Consider the following 21,147-nt stretch of genomic DNA (forward strand, 5'->3'; position numbering starts at 1 on the left):
CTTCGCCTCTGTGCTTTGTGTAGATCCAGACATTCCGATTTTCCTGTCAGGTGAGTGTAGGGAGACTTAGAGACATTGGTGTTTCTAGTCTTTCTACTTTCTTATGTATTCCAGATGATTGGAATTTCAGTTTTTAGAGTAGTTTTCCAAAACAGATGATATCCTTGGTAAGCTGATAATCACTCAGCTTTAGCATGCCTTCAGATCTTAACTGCTATAAGACTAGAAGCTGAATTGAGTACCAACGTTAAGTGGGCTTTGATTATATCCTGTTAGGTACAGTAAACTAAACTGAGTGCTCATTCAAGTTGACTTGCTCATTTTAAGTACATTCTTCGGAAAGTGTGCAGAGACTACATAGGTTGGTCCATTAAAGAAATGTATGTGTGACCAGCATTTTATAGCTAAATTTAATATTCCGTGTCCTTGTGTAGGTTGCCCTGGGGCACTTGCCAAGGCAGTGCAGTCTGCTGCCAATTGGTTTCAAAAGAGTACTCTCTCTTCTAACTGGGCTTCCATTTCACAGTCTGAAACTTCTGCATTCCTGAGATATTTCAGTAGCCCTCTGTTTAACCATATATAGTCTCTCAGATGCAGTAGACCTTAAGGTGATAACAATTCCAGAGCATAAGTGATCCTGTAGTGAACAAATAAAAGCAGCAGTTCTATCAACTCACATCCTCTTTGGTGTGTGTAATTGTGGCAAGGAGCTTTTTCTATTAGCTTTCTGTTCTGCTTTCTGTTCCAGGTCAGTCTTCATTGTTTCCTATGGAGGATGGATTCCTGGATGATGGTCGTGGGGATCAACCTCTTCATAGTGGTCTAGGTTCACCTCACTGCTTCACTCACCAGAATGGGGAGAGAGTGGAACGATATTCTCGCAAGGTGTTTGTGGGTGGATTGCCTCCTGACATTGATGAAGGTATGTTCAGGAAGGACTGCGTAGAAACACATGCCACTCTGGCCCATGGGGAAGTTGTATCTAGGGTTTGCTGTTGTTACAGCCCCTGTCTTACTTGGCTCTGACACTCACCTGGTTCTCTTGTCCTGTCATCCTGTGGTAATAAGCCATAATACTGTCTTTGGTAAGAAGATCAGTTGGCAGAAGGAATAGGGGCAGGACTGTGAGCATGAGCTGAGGGCCAGATTCAGTGGGAAGGAGGGAAGATTTCCCAAGGAGTCTATGGTAGAACAACATGGCCTTAACTGTCATAGTTTGTTTTCTCCGGTTTTCTTTTGTTGTTTTTTATTTCTTTTCTACCTTTCATTGTTTCAAAATTTTAAATTTTAGATAAAGTGTAAACTTTTAAAAAATGTAGTCTGTTGTATTATGAGAAAGAGACTCTTAAAAGTGATTAAACTATATATATATACATATATATACATATGTATATTCATTTAGCAAACATTTATATGTTCTTTAAACAGTGGCACTGTTTTTCGGCTTATTTATAGAAGTAAATAGGATAAAGGAGCCCCATTTATAGACTCTGCATTCTAATGGGAAAGGTGCGCCAGAAGTGTGTAAACAAGAGAAGGTATCAGAGAACAGTATTGGAAAGCAAACAGTTTTATGGGATCTAACATGCAAGGAGTCTTCTTAGATTGGATGGCTAAGGAAATTCACTTTAAGAAAGCAGTATTTGAGCTGAGACTTGAGTCAGTAGCCAGTTATACAAGGACTTGGAGGGATTAGTAATCCAGTAATAGTGAGTTTGTTTCTGGGTTTCACTAACTGTAATAAAAATCACAGAGGCAGACCATCCAGAAATTATATAGCGTTGGGTACTTTGTTTATCTTGGTTTCCTGAATGGAAATGGAAATAGACTAATTCATGTTCTATAACATAGAATCAACTTCTGTAAAAGTCTGTAATATCTAAAAATATTTAGTCATTTGTTACTTAGATTGAGATCAAGTTTATCAAACTTCTAGAAGGTTGATGGTTATAACAAACACACTTGTTAAATATCTTGATAAAATCACTCTAATTTCAATTTCATTCACTCCCATTCACCATACCACCCTCAGAATGCAGAGCTTGAAAATGCTGTAGTCTACACAATTGTGCAGTACAAAATTACAGAATTTCTATGGGATGTAGGATGAGAAGCAGATCATTTAAAGTTGAAACAGGAACAAAACCAGAATTAGTACTTGAACAATCTAAGCAAGTCAGGTAGCACACTGTGATAGTGATCCTAAAGCAAGAACATTGAAATGCTGCTCTGCTTGTCATCTTAGAAACATGGTGAACCCCTGAGAGGGGGCCAGGAGCCCTCAAGACTGGTTCCTCTTCTCTGGCAAGAGCCTTGCTTGTTGCATTTGGATTTAATCTTCTTAAAGTGGAGCTGAGAGGGTTCCAGTTTCTCAGCACACAAGCAGAGGCTCTTCCTCTCCTGGTGCGGGTTATAGTTACTTCTCCTGTCACCATCTAACTCAACTTGATCAGGAAAAGTGACATAGGAACCATACAACTCCCAAGTTAGCCTAGCAGCAATCTGCTGCAAGCCAGTCTCATTTGAGCTAAATTGTACTGCAGAAACAGGGAGAGCATAGTGTACTGCAATGTTTTTCAGTTGGAGGGAGATTAAAACAAGGGAAGGAAGGAATAAGATTAAGAAAACTATGAGATATTGGAGTTGCATTGGAAATATAAAAATATGTTGCTTTTATAATACATAGATATAAAAATTGCTATAAGCACATATGTTTGCATGTATATTCATTTATTTCCTAGCTTTGTCTACTGAAGAAGACTTGGAAATATGAATACCCTCTAGTTATGAGCATATGGGATTTCCTTTTTGCCGTTAAAAGGAACCCAGACTACATTTTTAAAAAAGCATTCTAAAGGTTGACATGATTATAGAGGTGAGGTAAGGAAACAAGATCTGGAATATCTTCCTGGGCCACAAAGTATGGAAGTGCAAATGACAGGGAAAGGTCAGAAGGTCCTGGGAGCATCCACTGGCCCACTCAGGAAAGGAGGAAGGAGACAGAGGGAGGAGTGGTTAGCTGAGTGGAAGATAGATAGATAGATAGATAGATAGATAGATAGATAGATAGATAGAACAAACTTGAAAATAATTAAAAAGGGAATTGGGACATTTTAACCTATTCAGTAAAGTAGGTATGTACAGATATAATAAACAACTAGAAAAGAAAGAGAGCTCTTCCATACTGTGCAATACTGATGAGCAAATGTAGAAGGAACAGTGATGACAGATCATTAACATTTGGCATCCATAAGGGTGGTTACTGATCTGTCAGTGGGTGCTTCTAAGAGATGGCATGACTAATGCAGCAGGATGTTGGTAGGTAACACAGTATTCCTTGCAAAGTGAAAGTCAGATGCAGAGAGGAAAATGGTTTCTTGGTTGAGAAACCAGGCAGAAGACAGTGACCAAGATCATTGTGTCCAATTAATGATGGAGTGACACAGCATTGTTTGTGTTTGGGACACATAGCATGACAGGGCCATAAAGAAGGAGATACAAATCCAAATGAAGGCACTGCTAAATGGAAATGCCATAGACCAGATTGCTTATCAACACCAGGGACTTTTCATAGTTCTCGAGGTTGGGAAGCTCAAGGTCAAAGCATTAGGCAGCTCCTTGCCTGATCAAGTTTTTGATAATAGCCATCATTGTAAGTCCATATGAGAAGTGGCAAAGGAGTTCTCTGGGGCCTCTTATATGGATAAATATGCTGAACTGATACCCTTAATGGGGCTTCTGCTCCATAACCCAGTCCACTACCTAAGGCTCCTCCTCTAAATTCTCTCACATTGGGGATCTGATTAGCATAAAGATGTAAAGATTAAGTGTACATTTAGTCTACAGCAGTATACCATAGAACAATGGTCTCAACTTTCCTAATGCTGTGATTCCTTAATACATTTCTTCATGTTGTGGTATCATAAAATTATCTTCATTGCTGCTTCATAACTGTAAATTTGCTACTGTTATGTAATATAAATATCTAATATGCAGATGGTCTTAGGTGACTCCTGTGAAAGGACTGTTTCACCCTCAGAGGGGCCGAGGCCCCAGGTTGAGAATCACTGCTGTCTAGAATGACTGTGTAGAGCTAAGAAGGGCTAGCACTTCAGGGAAGTGGCACTCATCCTTTATCGAGCTGAGCCTCAGCACTGGAGAATAATTGAATCAATATTGATTTCTTGAGTATGGAAGCTACATATAGAGTTATAAAAAAAGCAACCTTGCTCTGAGCTGATAGCAATGGTAGCATTTGGAAATTATAAAGCATAATGTCAGTAAAAGATTGTGGATGGATAAATTGATTCATATATGTATCTAACTAGAGGGAGAAAGAGAAAGAGGAAGGTGTTGAAGGCAGATGTGCCAAGTCCTGAGTGTGAGGGGTACATGAAGTAATGCCGGAGCTCTTCGTGCTATTGTTGGAGGTAGATTTTTATCAAAAGGGAGAACATGAAAGGGTAGGAATGAGGTGCAGAGGAAGGAGGAGCATGAGTCATGACAAGAGATAGAAAGTTAATTGTGTTCTGGTTTTATCTGTCATTGTTCTCTTTTTTGTGCTGAATAAGTATATAAATTGAGATTGACAGTGAGAACGTGAGGCTCCAAGTGCAGCCCTGCAGCCCAGCATGTGTGTTCTGACAGCTTAGGCACTCACTGAAACACTCAGTGGACTCTGGGACTGACTGGGCACATACTTCTTTGATTGTTCACATTATTCTAGCTGCAGGATATTTTTATTTATGACTACATTACAGTAAAGTCATTTTATATTATAAAAAACATCTAAAACTAATACTACTTTTTGTGTTGTTTTTCATTAGATGAGATCACAGCTAGTTTCCGTCGCTTTGGCCCTTTGATTGTAGATTGGCCTCATAAAGCAGAAAGCAAATCTTATTTTCCACCAAAAGGTAATTCTTGAGATTCCAATATTAAAGTACATTTTATTCTCAGATTGTCTAATTTGGAGCATTTTCATAAATGTTTACTTTTACTTTAAAAGTTTTTGTTGTTAAATTTATATTTTTCTAAGTGTGTTTTTAAATTTTTTATCTAATATACCTTTAATTCAATTTAATTACACGTTACAAGATGTTTCCAGTTACTACCAAGTAGAGCAGGTAAGAAGGATCAGTACTTTTGCCATACCTGACAACCAGAGTTCTGTCCTCATGGACACACATGGTGAATAAGGAGAACCAGCTCCTGAAAGTTAGCCCTTGGCCTTCATGCCTCTCTCTTCCCCTCTCCCCGCCCCCCCCCTCACTCCCTCACACACACACACACACACACACACACACACACACACACACATACAGAGAGAGAGAGAGTTTCTGTGACCTCCCAAGATTCTACTAAAAATTATATTCTACTAAAGATTACTCAAATGAGGTACTGATGTGTTCAGACTTTTAGTAGGAATGTTGTCTTCATTTTTTCATATTTTCATTCTTTTTTTCTTCCTTAATTTTAGTCTAAGCATTTTATCCTACATATGACAAAGTCAGGAAAGCATTTAAGTCTTGTATTATGTTTCTTCCTTCCCAGGCTATGCATTCCTGCTGTTTCAAGATGAAAGTTCTGTCCAGGCTCTCATTGATGCATGTATTGAAGAAGATGGAAAACTCTACCTGTGTGTATCAAGTCCAACCATCAAGGATAAACCAGTGAGTATAGTTCAGCATAAAATTGTCCTTTGTGTATGCCTCCACTCACCTGCTTTGTGTGAAAACTTCTTATGATTTCTACTTCAACTTGTATGCTTGAAATTTGACTACAGCAGGTTTTATGTATTCTTTGGTAGTTTCATACATGAATACAAAGTATACCAACACTGCCTCCAGCTTTTAGAAAACATCCTTCTACGACATCTTTACCCCAACTACATTATCTCTTCCTCTTTCTCCCCCTCTTCATCCTCCTCTTCTTCTCCTCCTTCTAGTAACTTACTGAGTCTAACTAGTGCTGTCTGTGTATGTGTGCATGGGTGCAGAGCCATCCTCTAGAGCATGGCCAACCAACAATGAGCCATGCTACTGAAAAACTGACTGTCCCTCCCCAAGTAGCCAACACCTACCAAAAGCATTAGGGATGGGGCTCTGTGAGCATCTCTTTACCTATATTGCAGCGGTGGCTGGCTTGATCTTGTGCAGGCAACCACAGCCTCTATGAATGGGTGAAGACACTATTTTTCAGCATCCTCTTCAAACTCAGCTCTTTCAGTCTTTCCACTCCCGCTTCCTGAACCTTTTGGGGTAAGGACGTGTGAGACAGATGTCCCATTACCTGAACACTTCACAGTCACATACTCACGGCACTTTGAACAATTGTGAGTCTCTGTATTAAGCCACCATCTACTGCATAAAGATGCTGCTCTAATGAGCAGTGAGATATGCTTCATCTACGGGTGTAAGGATAGATATTTAGAAGGGAGGTTAATACTATATACCTTGAGCAAAATAATAGTAGGTTGTCTCTTATAGCCAATGGCCTAACCAGATTGGCCCAGGTAATGGGACCAGACATAAAATGGGCCATAAGTCCAATAGAAAGCCGTAATACTTATGCCACTATTGTACCAATGGGCAAATCTGCCAGGCTAGCTGTTATTGTAGCTCACAGGGTCACAGCTAGGTAAGACTGTTGACACTTTCTTCCCCAGCAGCCTACAGAGTACCTTCTAGGCTCTAAGTGGGAAGGTATAACTGCAGAAGAAGGTGGGCAGAGAAGAGGGGCTGGAATTGGCTAACACTGAAGGTGTTTGAAAAACCATTTAGAAGCGTATGGAAATAAATCTTTAAATACATTTTTAAAATTAAAATGAATTTACTAAATTATTTTTAAGACATAAAATAAATTAAAACATTTAAGTGAAACTTTAAAAAAATTTTTGCAAATATTAGCAATATTTTTACTTTGAAATCGTTTTTAAACTATTCTATAGACATATATATGTGACAGACATAGTGAGAAGGAGGGAGTTAGAGCTACAGTACACAGAGGGACAGTGCTCCTACCTGAAGCCATAGGTTATCTGACAAAAGCCCAATGCCAGGTATGGGATAATCTCCTACCCACCCATTTGAGTTGTTAGTTGGGGCCTCAGAGACCTCTAAACTAATACAGGCTATTGTCATTTGTTGTTGGCTACCCACAGAAACTTGATGGTAAGATAACCACACACTTACAATACCTGAAGAAGTCAAACTGGTCCAGAGAATGTGTAAGCTGGCACCACCAGGCCTGGTTTATTATTCTTGATTAGGCTAATGGACACTAATGGGTTTATCAGCATAATACTGCTCAGTGCTTAAGAGCACTTGCTGCCCTTGCAAAGGACCTGGATTCAGTTTCCAGCACCCAAATAAATAAAAATAAATGAATCTTTTAAAATTCTTTGCAAATATTAGCAATATTTTACTTAGAAATAGTTTTGAAACAATGTAATAAATTCATTATAAGTATGAATTGCCTAGAAATATGCTGCGTCCTATTTTATTTAAATTTAAATTATATAGATCCTGTAAGGCTAGGTAACCTGAAAAACAGATAATTAACTTGTAGGTAATTAAGGATGTTTGATGTGTTAAGGATTTGGCTTATAGTAAGTAAAGACTTCATGGGATATTCTTACTATGAGATGAAAGGCAGGGAAAGCTATTTCTAAGCCTTTAGGTCTTAAAGCTCTATTGATCTATGATATGATAGGGATATTGTAAAATGCTCTGTAACAATTTTGAGCTTTTCTTGATGTGAGCATTTTGGTTTTTCACACTCTGTAGGTGCAGATCCGGCCCTGGAATCTCAGTGACAGTGACTTTGTGATGGATGGCTCACAGCCACTTGACCCGCGGAAAACAATATTTGTTGGTGGCGTTCCTCGACCATTAAGAGCTGGTAGAGTTAAACCGACACAGTCCCTGTATCTTTAGCATATGAGCTGTAAAGACCCTCAGCAGGAAAATGCCATGAGCTCTGAGTTAATGTGAGAGAGGGGGGGGGAGAGAGTGCCAGAGAGAGAGAGAGAGAGAGAGAGAGAGAGAGAAAGAGAGGGAGAGAGGGAGAGAGAGGGAGGGAGAGAGAAGGAGGGAAGGAGGAAGGGAGGGAGGGAGGGAGAGAGGGAGGGAGGGAGGAAAGGAAGGAGGGAGGGAGAGGGAGCGCAAGAGCACTCTGGTGTCTGAGTGTCTGGGTTAGAATGAGTGTGCTGTTTTCTAGCAATAGCTGAGTAGCCTTGGACAAATGATACAAACTTCCTAATCCTCAGTTTTCTCACCTGTTAAATGGAATCAAAAGTGCATAACTCTATAGAGTTGTAGATGAAATGAAATGACTGATGCAGAGTGCCTATGTGAAGGACTGCAACCCTGATCATGTTACTGTTACAGGAAATCCAAAGCCCTTTGTGTGCTGAGATGTGCAGGGACTCTTCCCCGTGTCCTTAATTTCTCAACCGCTGTTTACTGAGTTCCTAATAGAACTGCAGTCCCACATGGTTTTAGAATAATAACTACAAAGGAATTACATCCCAACTGACTCAAATAACTTGAGGTTTAAGAGTATAAATTAAAATAAAGTTTTATGTTTTAACATTTCATGGAGAAGATACATTCACTATTTCAAGTTTTTAAAATAGTGTCTTATTTATTTTCTACAATTTCACAAATGTAAACAATGGCTCTTAATCAAACCCACCCAGCTTCCCCCAGGCACCGCCACCACATCCCCCTCCTCACTTTCTGCCCGTTCTTTTCCTTTTTCTTTTTTTTTCTTTTTTTCATTTTTTGTCACCCATGGAGTCTGCTTGGTGCTGCTGATAGAATCTGCTGGTCTTGTGGGCTCAATTATATGCAGGTGACCACAGCTGCAGGGAGTTCACGAGTGAGCTCATGGGCCATGTCATGCCCAGGAGACGGTATTGCCCGTGCCCTTCCCCATATGCTCTTAGATTCTTTCTGTCCCCTCCTCAGGATGTTCCCTGAGACTTGTGGGGACAGATTATTAGGTGTCCCATTTAGGACTAAGCACTCAATAGTCACTTGTTCTTCCTTCTGTAACTAGTTAGAGGTCTCTGCCTTGACTAATACCCACCTCAGAGCCAAGTGTCTCTGGCTAGGTTGAGGGCAACACTAGTCAAGTAAAGAAATAAACTTAGAACCGGGCAGTGGTGGCACACGCCTCTGATCCCAGCACTTGGGAGGCAGAGACAGGCGGATTTCTAAGTTCAAGGCCAGCCTGGTCTACAGAGTGAGTTCCAGGACAGCCAGGGCTACACAAAGAGACCCTGTCTCAAAAAACCAAAACAAAACAAAGCAAAAAAAAAAAAAAAAAAAAAAAAAAAAAGGAAATAAACTTAGGCTTTTGCCCAGGCTTACAGTACCAAGGGAATTCCTTCCTATGAAAAAGGCATCAAAATCCAATCCAAAAGCAGTTGTTTACCCCATACCCGGGTGCTACTACTGAGCACCAGTGAGCACATGCTATCTGATAAGTTAGTACAGTAGCATCCAAGGTTCACTACTATGTGATACCATTGATGGCTTTTTTCCCCATAAGCCTTCATAGCATCTTCTAGTACTATGAGAACTAGCCAGTATGTTGTCTCTTCAGCAATAAAGTTTACTCTGTAATTATGGTGGCCAACTCAAGAGCAGTGATGATGGTCTGTATTGTTTAATGGACCTCTAGGGTATCACTCATACCCTATCAGTAACTCATAGGTTTACCAAGCCTGACACTGAGATTTTCATTTATTACTCATTATCTTCTGGCAGAAGTGTTATCCACCCATGCAAGATACTATGCTGAAATTTCTTTTTTCAAGATTTTGTTAATTTTTATCTCATGCATACGAATGTTTTGCTTACATGTATGTCTGTGCATCATGTGTGTGCAGTGTGTATATAGCAGCCCTAGAGGCCAGAAGAGGGCTTTGGGTCCCCTTAGACTGGACAGTTGTGAGTTGCCATGTGGGTACTGGGAACCAAACACAGATCCTCTGAAAGAGCAGCCAATGCAAGATGTGCTAGTGAATAGCTATATGTAAACAAAGGGTGCAGGCTTTGATGGTGAGGAAGGGCAGAGGGCTTCCAGAGAATCTACCAGTTAACTTTATAATATTCAAATTATAGGAGTCAATACCCTGCTAACAAGTACAGCTGTGACAGCAGTGAGGCCAAAGAAGACAAACCTAGGTTCCAGGCCTGTCCCTGCCACTTGAATAGACCATTCATCTTGGAGCCTCAGTTTTCTCAGAAAATTACTACCTATTTCATGGGTTGTGAAAATTAAAGCATACTCTAAACCAGCCAGCTCACAGTTAAACAGTCACCTAGCAGAAAAGTTATTATAATAGTTATTATAATAATGATTTGGATTTTAATAATGACTATAATGATACAATACTCAGAGGTCACATAAACTTTTTTGGTGAAACATTAGGTGGGCCAGATGAGTTTTCCTGATTGTAAGTGTCTCGCTCCTTTCTTTTTTAGTGGAGCTTGCGATGATAATGGATCGGCTGTACGGAGGTGTCTGCTATGCTGGAATCGATACTGACCCAGAGCTCAAATACCCAAAAGGAGCTGGACGAGTCGCATTTTCTAATCAACAGAGTTACATAGCTGCTATCAGTGCCCGCTTTGTTCAGCTGCAGCATGGAGAGATAGATAAACGGGTATGTGTTCGGAGAGGTCTAGAAATGGTGTACCATCTAATGTAAGACCTGTGTTTCATGTACACTGGCACTTCCCTTGGGACTGGGACTGCAGCCAGCAGTGCACTATACTCCGCAGTCGTCTTTAATTTGTTTTTATTGTGCTGTTCTCAGTCTGAGCTAGAAACATATTCAGTGGTGTTTTATAGTCACTGTTTCAGGTCCTGTGTACTCAGTATCTGGTCATTCTCATGTTATAACTACAAGTGACATGGGCAGGATTGCACAGTCACATGCCTGCCTGCTCTTCATTCACACATCCCTGTCAATGCACATTTCGGAGCCGGGGGACATCATTAGAAATGCTTACTTTTGGTTCTCCACAGTGAAATATCCCTGGGTCAGTGTTCAGCCTCTCTACAGATCCTCTGCGGTGTGGTACTTAAAGTCCTAGGAGGTTTCTTCCAGGAGTCTCCCAAGACCCAGCATCGCCAATCTTTTGTAGTTGGTGAAGTAGTGACCAGGTCATTTTAATGCATGAAAGGCTCAGATGGCCGCTGGCCTGTTGAGCACTGGTACAGGCCCAGTTCTGTAAGGTCACCTCTCACTTTTAGATTCACGTAAACTGCTCTGACAAAGAACAAAGTGAGCCCCATCATGCTGTACCCGACTCCAGCTTCGTGCTTGCAACCCCAGATAGAGGCACTTAAGCCACCAGCCAGGCTCAGCAGCCACTCAGAAGGCTGCGAGGCAGAAAGCGGGCATCTTCTTGCCCACTGAACCTTGCAGCACACATTGTGTGAGAGGTGAAAGTGCTTAGATGGTTTTGTTTACATTATAATTTCAGTAATGATAGTTTTTGATAAAATTCTTCTTTTGTTTTTTTTGTTTGTTTGTTTGAAGCTTTAACATGATAAGCAGTATAGATATCTGATGAAAAGCTATTTAAAATGGGCGCTCTTCATTGCAGTAAGTGCATCACTGCTCCTTCCTGTGGCCCTCGGCACTGGGAGGCAGAAGCACAGCACAGAGTGTACTTGAGCATGGTTGCGGATGCCGACTCCCTGTTTCTCTCTCCGTGCAGGTGGAGGTTAAGCCATATGTCTTGGATGACCAGCTGTGTGATGAATGTCAAGGGGCCCGTTGTGGGGGGAAATTTGCTCCATTTTTCTGTGCTAATGTTACCTGTCTGCAGTATTACTGTGAATATTGCTGGGCTGCTATTCACTCTCGTGCTGGCAGAGAGTTCCACAAGCCCCTGGTGAAGGAAGGTGGCGACCGCCCTCGGCATATTTCATTCCGCTGGAACTGAAGAGTGAACGACTCCAGAGCTCATTTGCAGGCCTCAGAAGAAGTGTCCTCTTCTGTTAATTCCGACTCTTCCTCAGCCTCTTCACGCTGGCATGCCCTGCACAGCAGTGTGTAACTAACAGTCATAGAATGAAAAGAACAACCTACAACATAGGTATTTTGTAGACTCTGGTGTCACTGCAAACAGTGTGTTCAGCTCCATTTCACATTGCCATTATGTTGCATGCAAGTTTTAATTCTCTTGTCTTGCTGGAGGCCAAGAGGATCCAAACTTGCTGTAGCATTTTCTTAGAGGAGAGAAATATTAACAGAGAAATGAGACAATATTTTGGGGTTTTAGTTGCTGGTAATGATATAACATATAAGAAAACTTTATTGAGATAATCACCAACAGTAACACTATTGTCTGTTCTGACACAGTCTCCCCAGGAAGTGCTCTTGCCATGTCTTGTCTTTTCTTTCATTCCTTATCTCTCTCTTTTCTATCACCTTTTATTCTTTAACAGCAATGGAGGAAGTTAACAGTTATTAACAGGACAGAGTATATCAGAGCAAGCAAATGCACGAGCAAGATTGAGCAGCGGAGCCATGAGACCTTTGAGGCTGAGTGCGGCTTGGTCGCGCCTCAGATGCCTTCATACATCAGAAAATAAAGTAGGCGGAGCTGAGTTGGTTTTCTTTAAAGTAATTCTTAAAATTCCGAATGTAAGAATTGGGTGACCTTACTACTGAGGGGAGTGCGCTTATTTATTTAACTGACTTCCTAATCACAGCCCCAGGAAACCTACCAAAGCTAGAATTAATGATGTCTGGTGGGAAAACAGAAGAACAAATACATAAATTTTATTTTTGTTGTTATATATAAACTCTATATCCTAATTTACTAACAGTCATCAGGTGTCAGCCTTTGCTCTCCATTTTGACATTAAAAACAACATATCTAGACATACCTCAAGAATATCGTTTTTGACTTTGTGTTACACTACACTTGTAGCCAAAACTGGAAGATTAAAAACATGCGATTGGCTGCCCATTGGCCTTGTTTTCCATTTGAAGTTACTTTGGAATCCTGTAATTTAGTTGTAACATAGAAAACGTTGGGGGGGGGAAGGTTAAAAAAAAAGTCAAGTAGTTGCAAAGTGTTTTGCACTGTTGAACTAAGTAATTGTGTAAATCTGTGCAAAAGTCCGTATGTTTATCTTACTCTTCCTATAAGGTACAATAACATACACTTTCCGAACTTAGCATGGGACATAGTGTTTGAAGTGCCAACTTCATCAAGTAATGCATGCTTTATTATAAATACAACCCTAGCTTTGAAAGATGTTCTTATGTTTTGAACAGTCTGCTTCGGGGGTAAATTTGAAATAGTCTCTTGAAGCCCTGGTCATGGAAGTAACTTTTGGTTTGATTGACATTCTCTTATTAAATGCCTACCGTAGTTCAGAGGATTACTATCAGTGTGCAAAGCATCAACAGCAACAGGCTAAGTGCAGTCTTGCTGGCTGTGCTGCCTAACAGTACCATCCTGGATCCTTCAGAACCAAAGACTTGCCTGCAGTGCTGTCACCGCCTGCCTGGTGACCCCTCTGCTGTCTGTAGGGAAAGCAGCCCTTTATTTTTAACACAGGCTTTAATGAACTACACCTGTTAAGTTCCAAAGGTCAAAATGGAGGCACTTGCTGTCTGAACGTCCAACAGGAAGAGGGAGCCACTGTCAGAGAATCCCCTGCTAACAGCACAGTGGAGCAGCTGTGTGGGGGAGGGTGCTGTCTCGCATGTAGCTGGTCAGGGACGGTTTTTCTTTTCTCCTGAACTACATGATTCTAATTGGAATGTCCATTTGCCTCTTTTTCTTCCTTTAATGCTTGTAGGTGGCTTGGGGTGGCTCTCGTGCTGGTCCTACTCAGTAAACAGGTGTGATGAGTTAACCAGAAATAACACTGCTTGAGAACTAGCTTTGAGTAATACTTTTCCCTTTGTCCACGGCCTGCTGAATTCCGGTACAGTGTCTGTAGCTGACTTCTGTTGTCACGCACATGATGGACATTTGTTATGCACTACTTTTGTAGACCTTGTTTTTCCAACAGTGAACATTTTTAGGCACACTTTTCACTGACGGGATATCTCTTTATGCAATACCTCAATTTTTCATATTGCAAAGAGTAGCTTTTTGTACTTTTATTACTGAGAGATCTTCATATACTTCATTTTTTAATATAAATAATTTTAATAAATTTTATTTTCTTATATTCTGCTTTTTATACATTTCAGTGCTCTGCATACATTTTCAATTATGAATGTCGTGCACTGGCAATGCTATTTTAGAGTCTGCAGAGAAGAGAAAGCATGTCGCTTAACCATCCCTCCCCAGCACCAGCTACTGGTGCTCCTAGAATTTAAGAAATAGTCTATGTAAAGTCACAAATTAATGAAAACAATTCGCATGAAAATGACAAGATAACACTGTAGTTCCTAAAAAAATAAAATTAAATTAAATGCATAACCATAGGGTAGAAATTTAAAATAACAAAATTGTCTACAGCTTCTTACTAAGTTTTTTAAATTATTCATAAAATGCAGACATTTTGGGTGAATGTTTAATCATTTTTAATCTTAATTAATTGATGTTACATGTTTGATTCAGAGATGTCTGCTCTTTTAAATTCTATATAATAAAACAAAATCGCCTGCCACAGGACAGGTTCGTAATGTTAGTATGCATGACTAATGTAAGAAATTGTTATTCTGCTAATATTTACTTGTGATTGTGTGACAAGCGTGTTTACAGATGATTTGGTTCCACTTCTTTACAGGGCATAAACAATGATTATCCATCACTCTGAACTTTATGATTACATGTCCTTCAGATTACATGGGATTGTAGTTGGGAGTTACCATGTAACTCAAACATTATTAACATGTAATTAGTTTACAGGTTTTAGGGTATCACTTCAATTTACCAAGCATGTAGTTCTAGCGCACTAGCATGGCACCAGCCATGTATTTACAATGTAGTTACAGAGTAATTACATGGTTATTTTTGCAATGTAAAATAAAGTGTTTCTGATTATTTTCTATGTAAAGGACCCTCCCACCCCCACCCTGTCCCCGTCCCCGACCCCTGGCTTTGGTATAATATATTTACTTCTCCATACACAGACCTCTGCAGAATGCAAAATAAAACTTGCAGTGAATGAACTTAGCATTTTATGAGAGTGCTGTTGGAAAGACTTGATAATTCACCCCTTTTGTTTTGAAGAGTTGAATCTTCTGTTAAAAGGTGATTTAAAACTTGAATGTGATGAATTGTGGCAAGCTCACTCCAGTTATGTGCAATACTTATCTCACACTTTGGAAGATCTTTGCAGTGTAATTCTTTGTTTTTAATTGCAGACATTAAAAAATGTCATTTTCTACTGTTAAGAGTAATCCTCTTTCTTGCTGGTGTTTCTAAAGAAAAGAATCAGAAATCAATCTTTCTACTAATGTAAATTTGAGATTATTTTTAAAAATGGAATAAAAGAGGTTTTGGTCATTTGCTTTATTTTATTATCTTATTTTAAAGCTACTGTGATTGATAGCATTGTAAGAATTGGGACAATATTGTATTCAACTGTTTTATTTTTTATATTTTTAAAATTTAAAGTATAATTAGTTTTTATAATTTCATCAGATTTTTGTTATATTTTTTTGGAAGTGAAACTTTTAGCAAGTGGGTGTCTAGTTTTTACTAATCCCTAATTTTTCCAGTGTATTGCTCATATTATCTATCAGAAGGGAACGTTATTTAAGTGCGTCAGTTAATTGTACTACTTGGCTGAATTTCCATATAGTTTTTACTGTGTATGGGGAGGTTGTAGTATTTATTCTAGCATTTTAAATAAGGGTAATTCATTTTTTTATTAAAGTCATTTTCACGTTAAGTTCCTATTTTTGTATGTTCTACTCTTAAGTTATATAACACAGTTCCTTTTTTAAAAGAGTTCATTTGTTGAAGTGCTAGTGGAAAATTAATGTTATTAAATAGTTTGCAAATGACTATTTATACCAGTATGCATATAATTTTTAAATATTTGTAATGTGAGATGTTGAATGAATAAAACTTTTAACTCAGATTTCTTTCACTATACTTATTTCTTTTTAGCATAAGTAGACTCCCTCGTTGAGAATATAACATTTTTAAAACACTAGGAATGTCCTGTCCTGTTGGGCCCTGGCTGAACAAATCAGTATGAAAGAGTCTTTAGTCATGTGAGTGCTTGTGGCAGGCATTCCTGGCTTCCGGAAGTTGTAAGAGCTGTCAGCTATAGTGTCTTTGGCCTTGCTGTTAGTTCACATGCTGTAGTATGGTGTGTGGTGTCTGGGGGTGGGGCATGTCAGCCTGCAACCTACTCGTTCTTTCTCCCTCCTGGAGATTGAACCCGGCACCTCCCATGTGATAAGCACGTGCTCTACCACTGACCCTCATCTCCGATTTCAAAACAAGTCTCCTTTGCCTTTGGACTCTCAGTTCTTTCAGGGACTGATGTCACAGGTTGTGGTCTCTGGGGTTACAATCCCATAGCTCAGGAACTGCATGTGTTGTCTTTTATTTGGTCCATGTCTCATACAGACTACCTAGTATTGTAATGTGTTAATATTTACATTTTAAGATACATTTAAGTTTTCAATGATAAATAACAACAAAGCATACCCTGCATATATCCTGTTTGGGAAATAAGGTATCTGCACTTTGTTCCCATGATAGAGTATTGCCAAGAACAGGAAGGCAGGGGACAAATGGACTGGGAGATGGTTTGCTTCTCAATTGTTTTCCCAGCATGGAAACCAGCCACTGGGAATTGCAGGGAAACTGCCCTTGGGAGCCCATGCTCCTAGTAGTCATGCTGTGACAGAGCTGTTTCCATTGTCCGCCCATATGTGACAGGTTCCAGGTTTGCTTCTAAACCTGTCATGCTCAGTCAGTTTCCTAAATCCCACCCCTAATCCCTACTTAGAGGACTAGAAATGAGAACCTACTCTGTAGCTATTTGAATTAGCTTCCACTTGGGTCAGCATCTACAACTGCCACAGACACAAGCATACCTCCACATAAGCCACCAGCTTTGAGTGCCATCCTGGGCATGCTGTCTGCCTTACAGATCATATTGCCTCCTTAAAAGTTATCCTCTGAGAAATCTCTCATATTCCCCCTTCCCTCATATTCTGAGAATGGGAACTGCTAGATTTGAAAAAACAAGAATTCGGGATTTATCTCACCATTCCAGATCTCTTATTAGAAAATATTCTGTTTTGATATGCCATGAATCTTCTCTAAATAAGTCCAAATCTTTCTCTAGTCCAATTGGCCGTTACCACTGACTGTCAGGGAACTTGTCTTACTGTCATTGCGTGTGGTGACAAATTACAAAAGGACAACTTGTTAAAAATGAGCATCAGCATCAAGTCCAGGATGCAGCGAAACAACCACGCTTTGTGCTGCAGTCTCTGATTGGGCATCACTGAGAGATGATGTAGGCAGATGGAGCCTGGGGCGGTGAACTGGGGACGCAGATGCTGGCATCTAAGCTTGAGCCTGCTTTATCCTCTGCCTTCTATTTCAGGAACTAGAGCTCTGATGCCATACAAATATCTGTGTGATCAACCAAATGTCACCATTTTAAAGAGATTATTTTCATCTCTTCTCCCACACCTCTGTGACATCAAACACAGAAGAAAAAAGAACCAGCAAGACCTAGAAATGATTCCCTAGAATCCGCCAAAGGCAACAAGGCATCTGAGAGTTACCCGTAAAAGCTAAGAAGGGGATGGGGAGGGATCAGTCACTTAAGTGTGAGGTGGCACACATGATTTTAGGTAGCATCTAGCAAAGACCTGACACCTTCATCTTTGGGGGAATGGAGGCATACTTCATATGAGAGGACCACCTGAAGCTACATCTCATGTTGAAAGTGACATGTGATGACAGTGACATGGGGCAGGATGGGGAAAGTGGAACAGCCTTAATTATCACCTGTCTCTCAGCAGCCCTGACTCCACAGTGCCCAAAAGATTTGGCTCCAGAAAAGAAATCAGTCGTGGCCAAGCACCTGTACCTGTCAGTAAGACTATACCCTCAGAAGGTATTGGACAGGATATTTAAGTATCCTGTGGGAAGGCAGACAGTGTAGCAGTTGTACACCACAGCTATGGAACAGTAAAGCCCACATTTCCATTCTCATCTGTCAGGCACCCATTGTTTTCCCGGGGTCCTCAGAATCATCACTGCCACTGGATGAAGGTTAAAAAATAAAATTGGGCTGAGCAGTGGTAGCACGTGCCTTTAATCCCAGCATCTAGGAGGCAGAGGCAGGTCAATCTCTTGAGTTTGAGGCCAGCCTGGTCTACAGAGAGAGTTCCAGGACAGGCAGGGCTACACAGAGAAACCCTGTCTCAACAATAAAACAAACAAACAAACAAATATTAAAAATTAAGTTGGATTTTGTTTTGTTCTTCATGAAAGATTTGGAATTCTTTAAAAGTGCCAAGTTCCTCAAATTCAGTAAAAATATTTTTATTAAAAAATTAACAGGCCTCATGAGTGATAGTAGTATTCAAGAGCATAAATTATTTTGGGAAGCTTTTATGGGGTTTAAGAGTACGGGAAGGTTGGTTACTAAGGGTATTGAGGGTGATTTTCCTGTGTTGATTACTGCATTTGGTCATAGGATTTTTCCTGTTTTTTTCATGCACCTCTCTACAATGCATCTGTTGGTTTTTCTTTTTATATTTATCCTCCTGACAGCCATTTTCCCCTCCCTCACTTTCTCCCAGTGACTCCCCTTTTCCCCAGATCCCCTCCTCCTCCCATTTCCCTTCAGAAAAGGGCAGGCCTCCCAGGGCTATCAACCAAACACAGCATAACAAGCAAGGCAAGGCTGGGCACACTCCCTCATATCAAGGCTAGTTGACACGATCCAGTAAGAGCAAAGGGTCCCAAAAGCAGGCAAAAGAGACAGCCCCTGCTCCTACAGAAGGGAGTCCCCAGGACCACCAGGCCACACAAGCACAGCGTGTCTGCAGAAGACCTAGGTCAGGCCTAGACAGGTTCTCTGATCTTCAGTCTCTGAGTCCCTGTGAGCCCTGCTTAGTTGATTCTGTGGGCTGTGTCTTGTGGTGTCTTTGACCCCTTTGGCTCCTCCAATTCTCCTCCGCCCCTCTTCCACAGGATTCCTTAAGCGCCATCTATGTTTGGCTGTGGGTCTCTAATGCATCTGATCTTAATCATCTGTATCTTCAATTATTCATTAAGCATATGATAATGATCAATAGAATTTTCCCCTAAAAATGTACTCAAGGAATGCAATTTGTCCTAATCGCGTGTACACTCGAAACTAGTTTATGCCAGATCAGCCCTCCTACACGGACATAACTAGAGTACAATTGAATAGAAACCGATGGTTGTAGGGAGAGGAATGGACACCCCTGTTCAAGGTGGGAGGTATACAGCTCAATCCAGGTCCTGGCTTGTGAACAGGTTGCTAGGTTTATTGTTTGGAGAGGGGTGTGTGCATAGTCTATGCAGGCGAGGGTCCCAGGCTGCCAACTGCATTATTAAAAGGGGTGTATGCATAGCTCGCACCAAGCGGAGTCCCTTGTTGCTGAACTATTCCCTATGTTTGCCTGCGTCCGTCTGAACCCGCGAGTGGAGCTCGCCTGCTGGTGTTTAGGCAACGCTTCCCAGGCACCAGGCCCCTTGCTGGAGCTCGCTCCTTTCCACCTTCCCGGCCTCTAAGAAGCTATGTTCTATAGTTACCCTCAATTTAGGGTGAACAAGGTCCAGATTGGTCAGGCAGTCTGCAAAGCGGGCTTTCGACTAGACACACATTGCAGGTCCCATCTCACCTTTTTGTAAATTTCTTTTTTCTTTTCTTTTTTTTACATTTTTCATTAGTTATTTTATTTATTGACATTCCAAATGTTATTCCCTTCGCAGGTTCCCCCCCCACAAACCTCTTCTCCCCTACCCCACCCCCTGCCTCTATGAGGGTGCTCTCTCACCTGCCCACCCAATCCAGCCTCAGCGCCCTAGCATTCCCCTACCCTGAGTCATCAAGCCTTCACAGGACCAAGGGCTTCTCTCCCAGTGATGTCTGACAAGGCCATCCTCTGACACATACTCAGCTGGAGCCACAGCTCGCCCCCTGTGTACTCTTTGGTTGGTGGTTTAGTCCCTGGGAGTTTTGGGGGTCTGGTTGGTTGATATTGTTGTTCTTCCTAAGGGATTCCTTCAGCTCCTTCAGTCCTTGCTGTAACTTCTCCTTTTTGTAAATTTCTAACCTATGAAGCAGTTGCCAAGGAGTTATGCTGAGATGATGCATATCATCTCCTGAAACTCTGGTTTGGCAAGAGTGCCTTTAACAGTAGCAGGACAGGAACTCCAGGGAGTCAGGTCCCCCTAGATGCTTCAGACATGTTTCAATTTACCAACATTGCATAGGTGCCAAGAAAGGATACCTACCTAAGTGCATCTCTGGATGCTGGTGCCTTGGTGACAGGGAGAGAGGAGAGAGAGGGGAGAATAGACCATATTAAGTCATGGACACTTTTTAGTTCAAACAAAATCCCGCTGAGGAGAAAGGCTTTGACTTTTTTTCTGTCAAACTTCATAACCAAGCATCTTACACATGTTATATATTGATTTTTCTAGATAGTTTCTGTGATATCACAAAACTAATTCTGAAACCCACGTACACTTGTGTACTCTGTCCTTGTGAATTTTTCAAGTCGGTTTTTGCTTCTGCCCTGGAGTGTCAGCAGGGTCCAAATAGATTCCTTTTGGAAATTTCTAATCTTGGTTTTGTATATATTTGCCATTTGGGGAGTAATGGGGCTTTGGAGCCGGCGCAGGCTTTTGATTTGTGCCACGGCCTGAACAGCTGCTGCTGAACAGATGTGCCGCAGTGGAGCCTGAAAGAACAATTAGAGCATTTGACTCTGGATTACAGCAAGACACCTTCAGGGGCGGCTGGTCACGCCCCGTGCCCCAGGAGCAAGTCCCTCAAAGTTCCAGTCTGAGTAGGATAAAGCCTGGAGCTCTAAACATGCAAAGGATGTGCGTAGGCTTTGACGTAGTCCCATAAGGGACCTTAGTCTGTCAGAATCAGAGCCTTCCCTAAGTAAAGGTGGTAAGGGGT

General features: G+C 41.0%; 1 protein-coding gene across 4 annotated transcripts in view; it reads left to right on the forward strand.

Moving 5' to 3' along the window:
* The window catches only part of Cpeb4 (cytoplasmic polyadenylation element binding protein 4), a 65,350-nt gene extending 46,912 nt beyond the window's left edge, over positions 1-18,438 (forward strand). For 2 of the 4 annotated variants that reach the window (XM_052196998.1, XM_052196999.1), the window contains 6 exons: positions 749-922; positions 4,827-4,916; positions 5,554-5,672; positions 7,788-7,902; positions 10,497-10,678; positions 11,742-16,086. In XM_052196998.1, the coding sequence (XP_052052958.1) occupies positions 749-922; positions 4,827-4,916; positions 5,554-5,672; positions 7,788-7,902; positions 10,497-10,678; positions 11,742-11,969 (908 nt within the window). In that variant the 3' untranslated portion in view covers positions 11,970-16,086. Of the gene's footprint in view, positions 1-748; positions 923-4,826; positions 4,917-5,553; positions 5,673-7,787; positions 7,903-10,496; positions 10,679-11,741; positions 16,087-17,574 lie in introns of those variants that run through there. The other 2 variants (XM_052197001.1, XM_052197000.1) reach the window with 2 other exon arrangements.
* The last annotated feature ends 2,709 nt before the right edge of the window (positions 18,439-21,147 follow it).

The sequence above is a fragment of the Apodemus sylvaticus genome, chromosome 10, assembly GCF_947179515.1.
Source record: "Apodemus sylvaticus chromosome 10, mApoSyl1.1, whole genome shotgun sequence".
Taxonomy (NCBI): Eukaryota; Metazoa; Chordata; class Mammalia; order Rodentia; family Muridae; genus Apodemus; species Apodemus sylvaticus.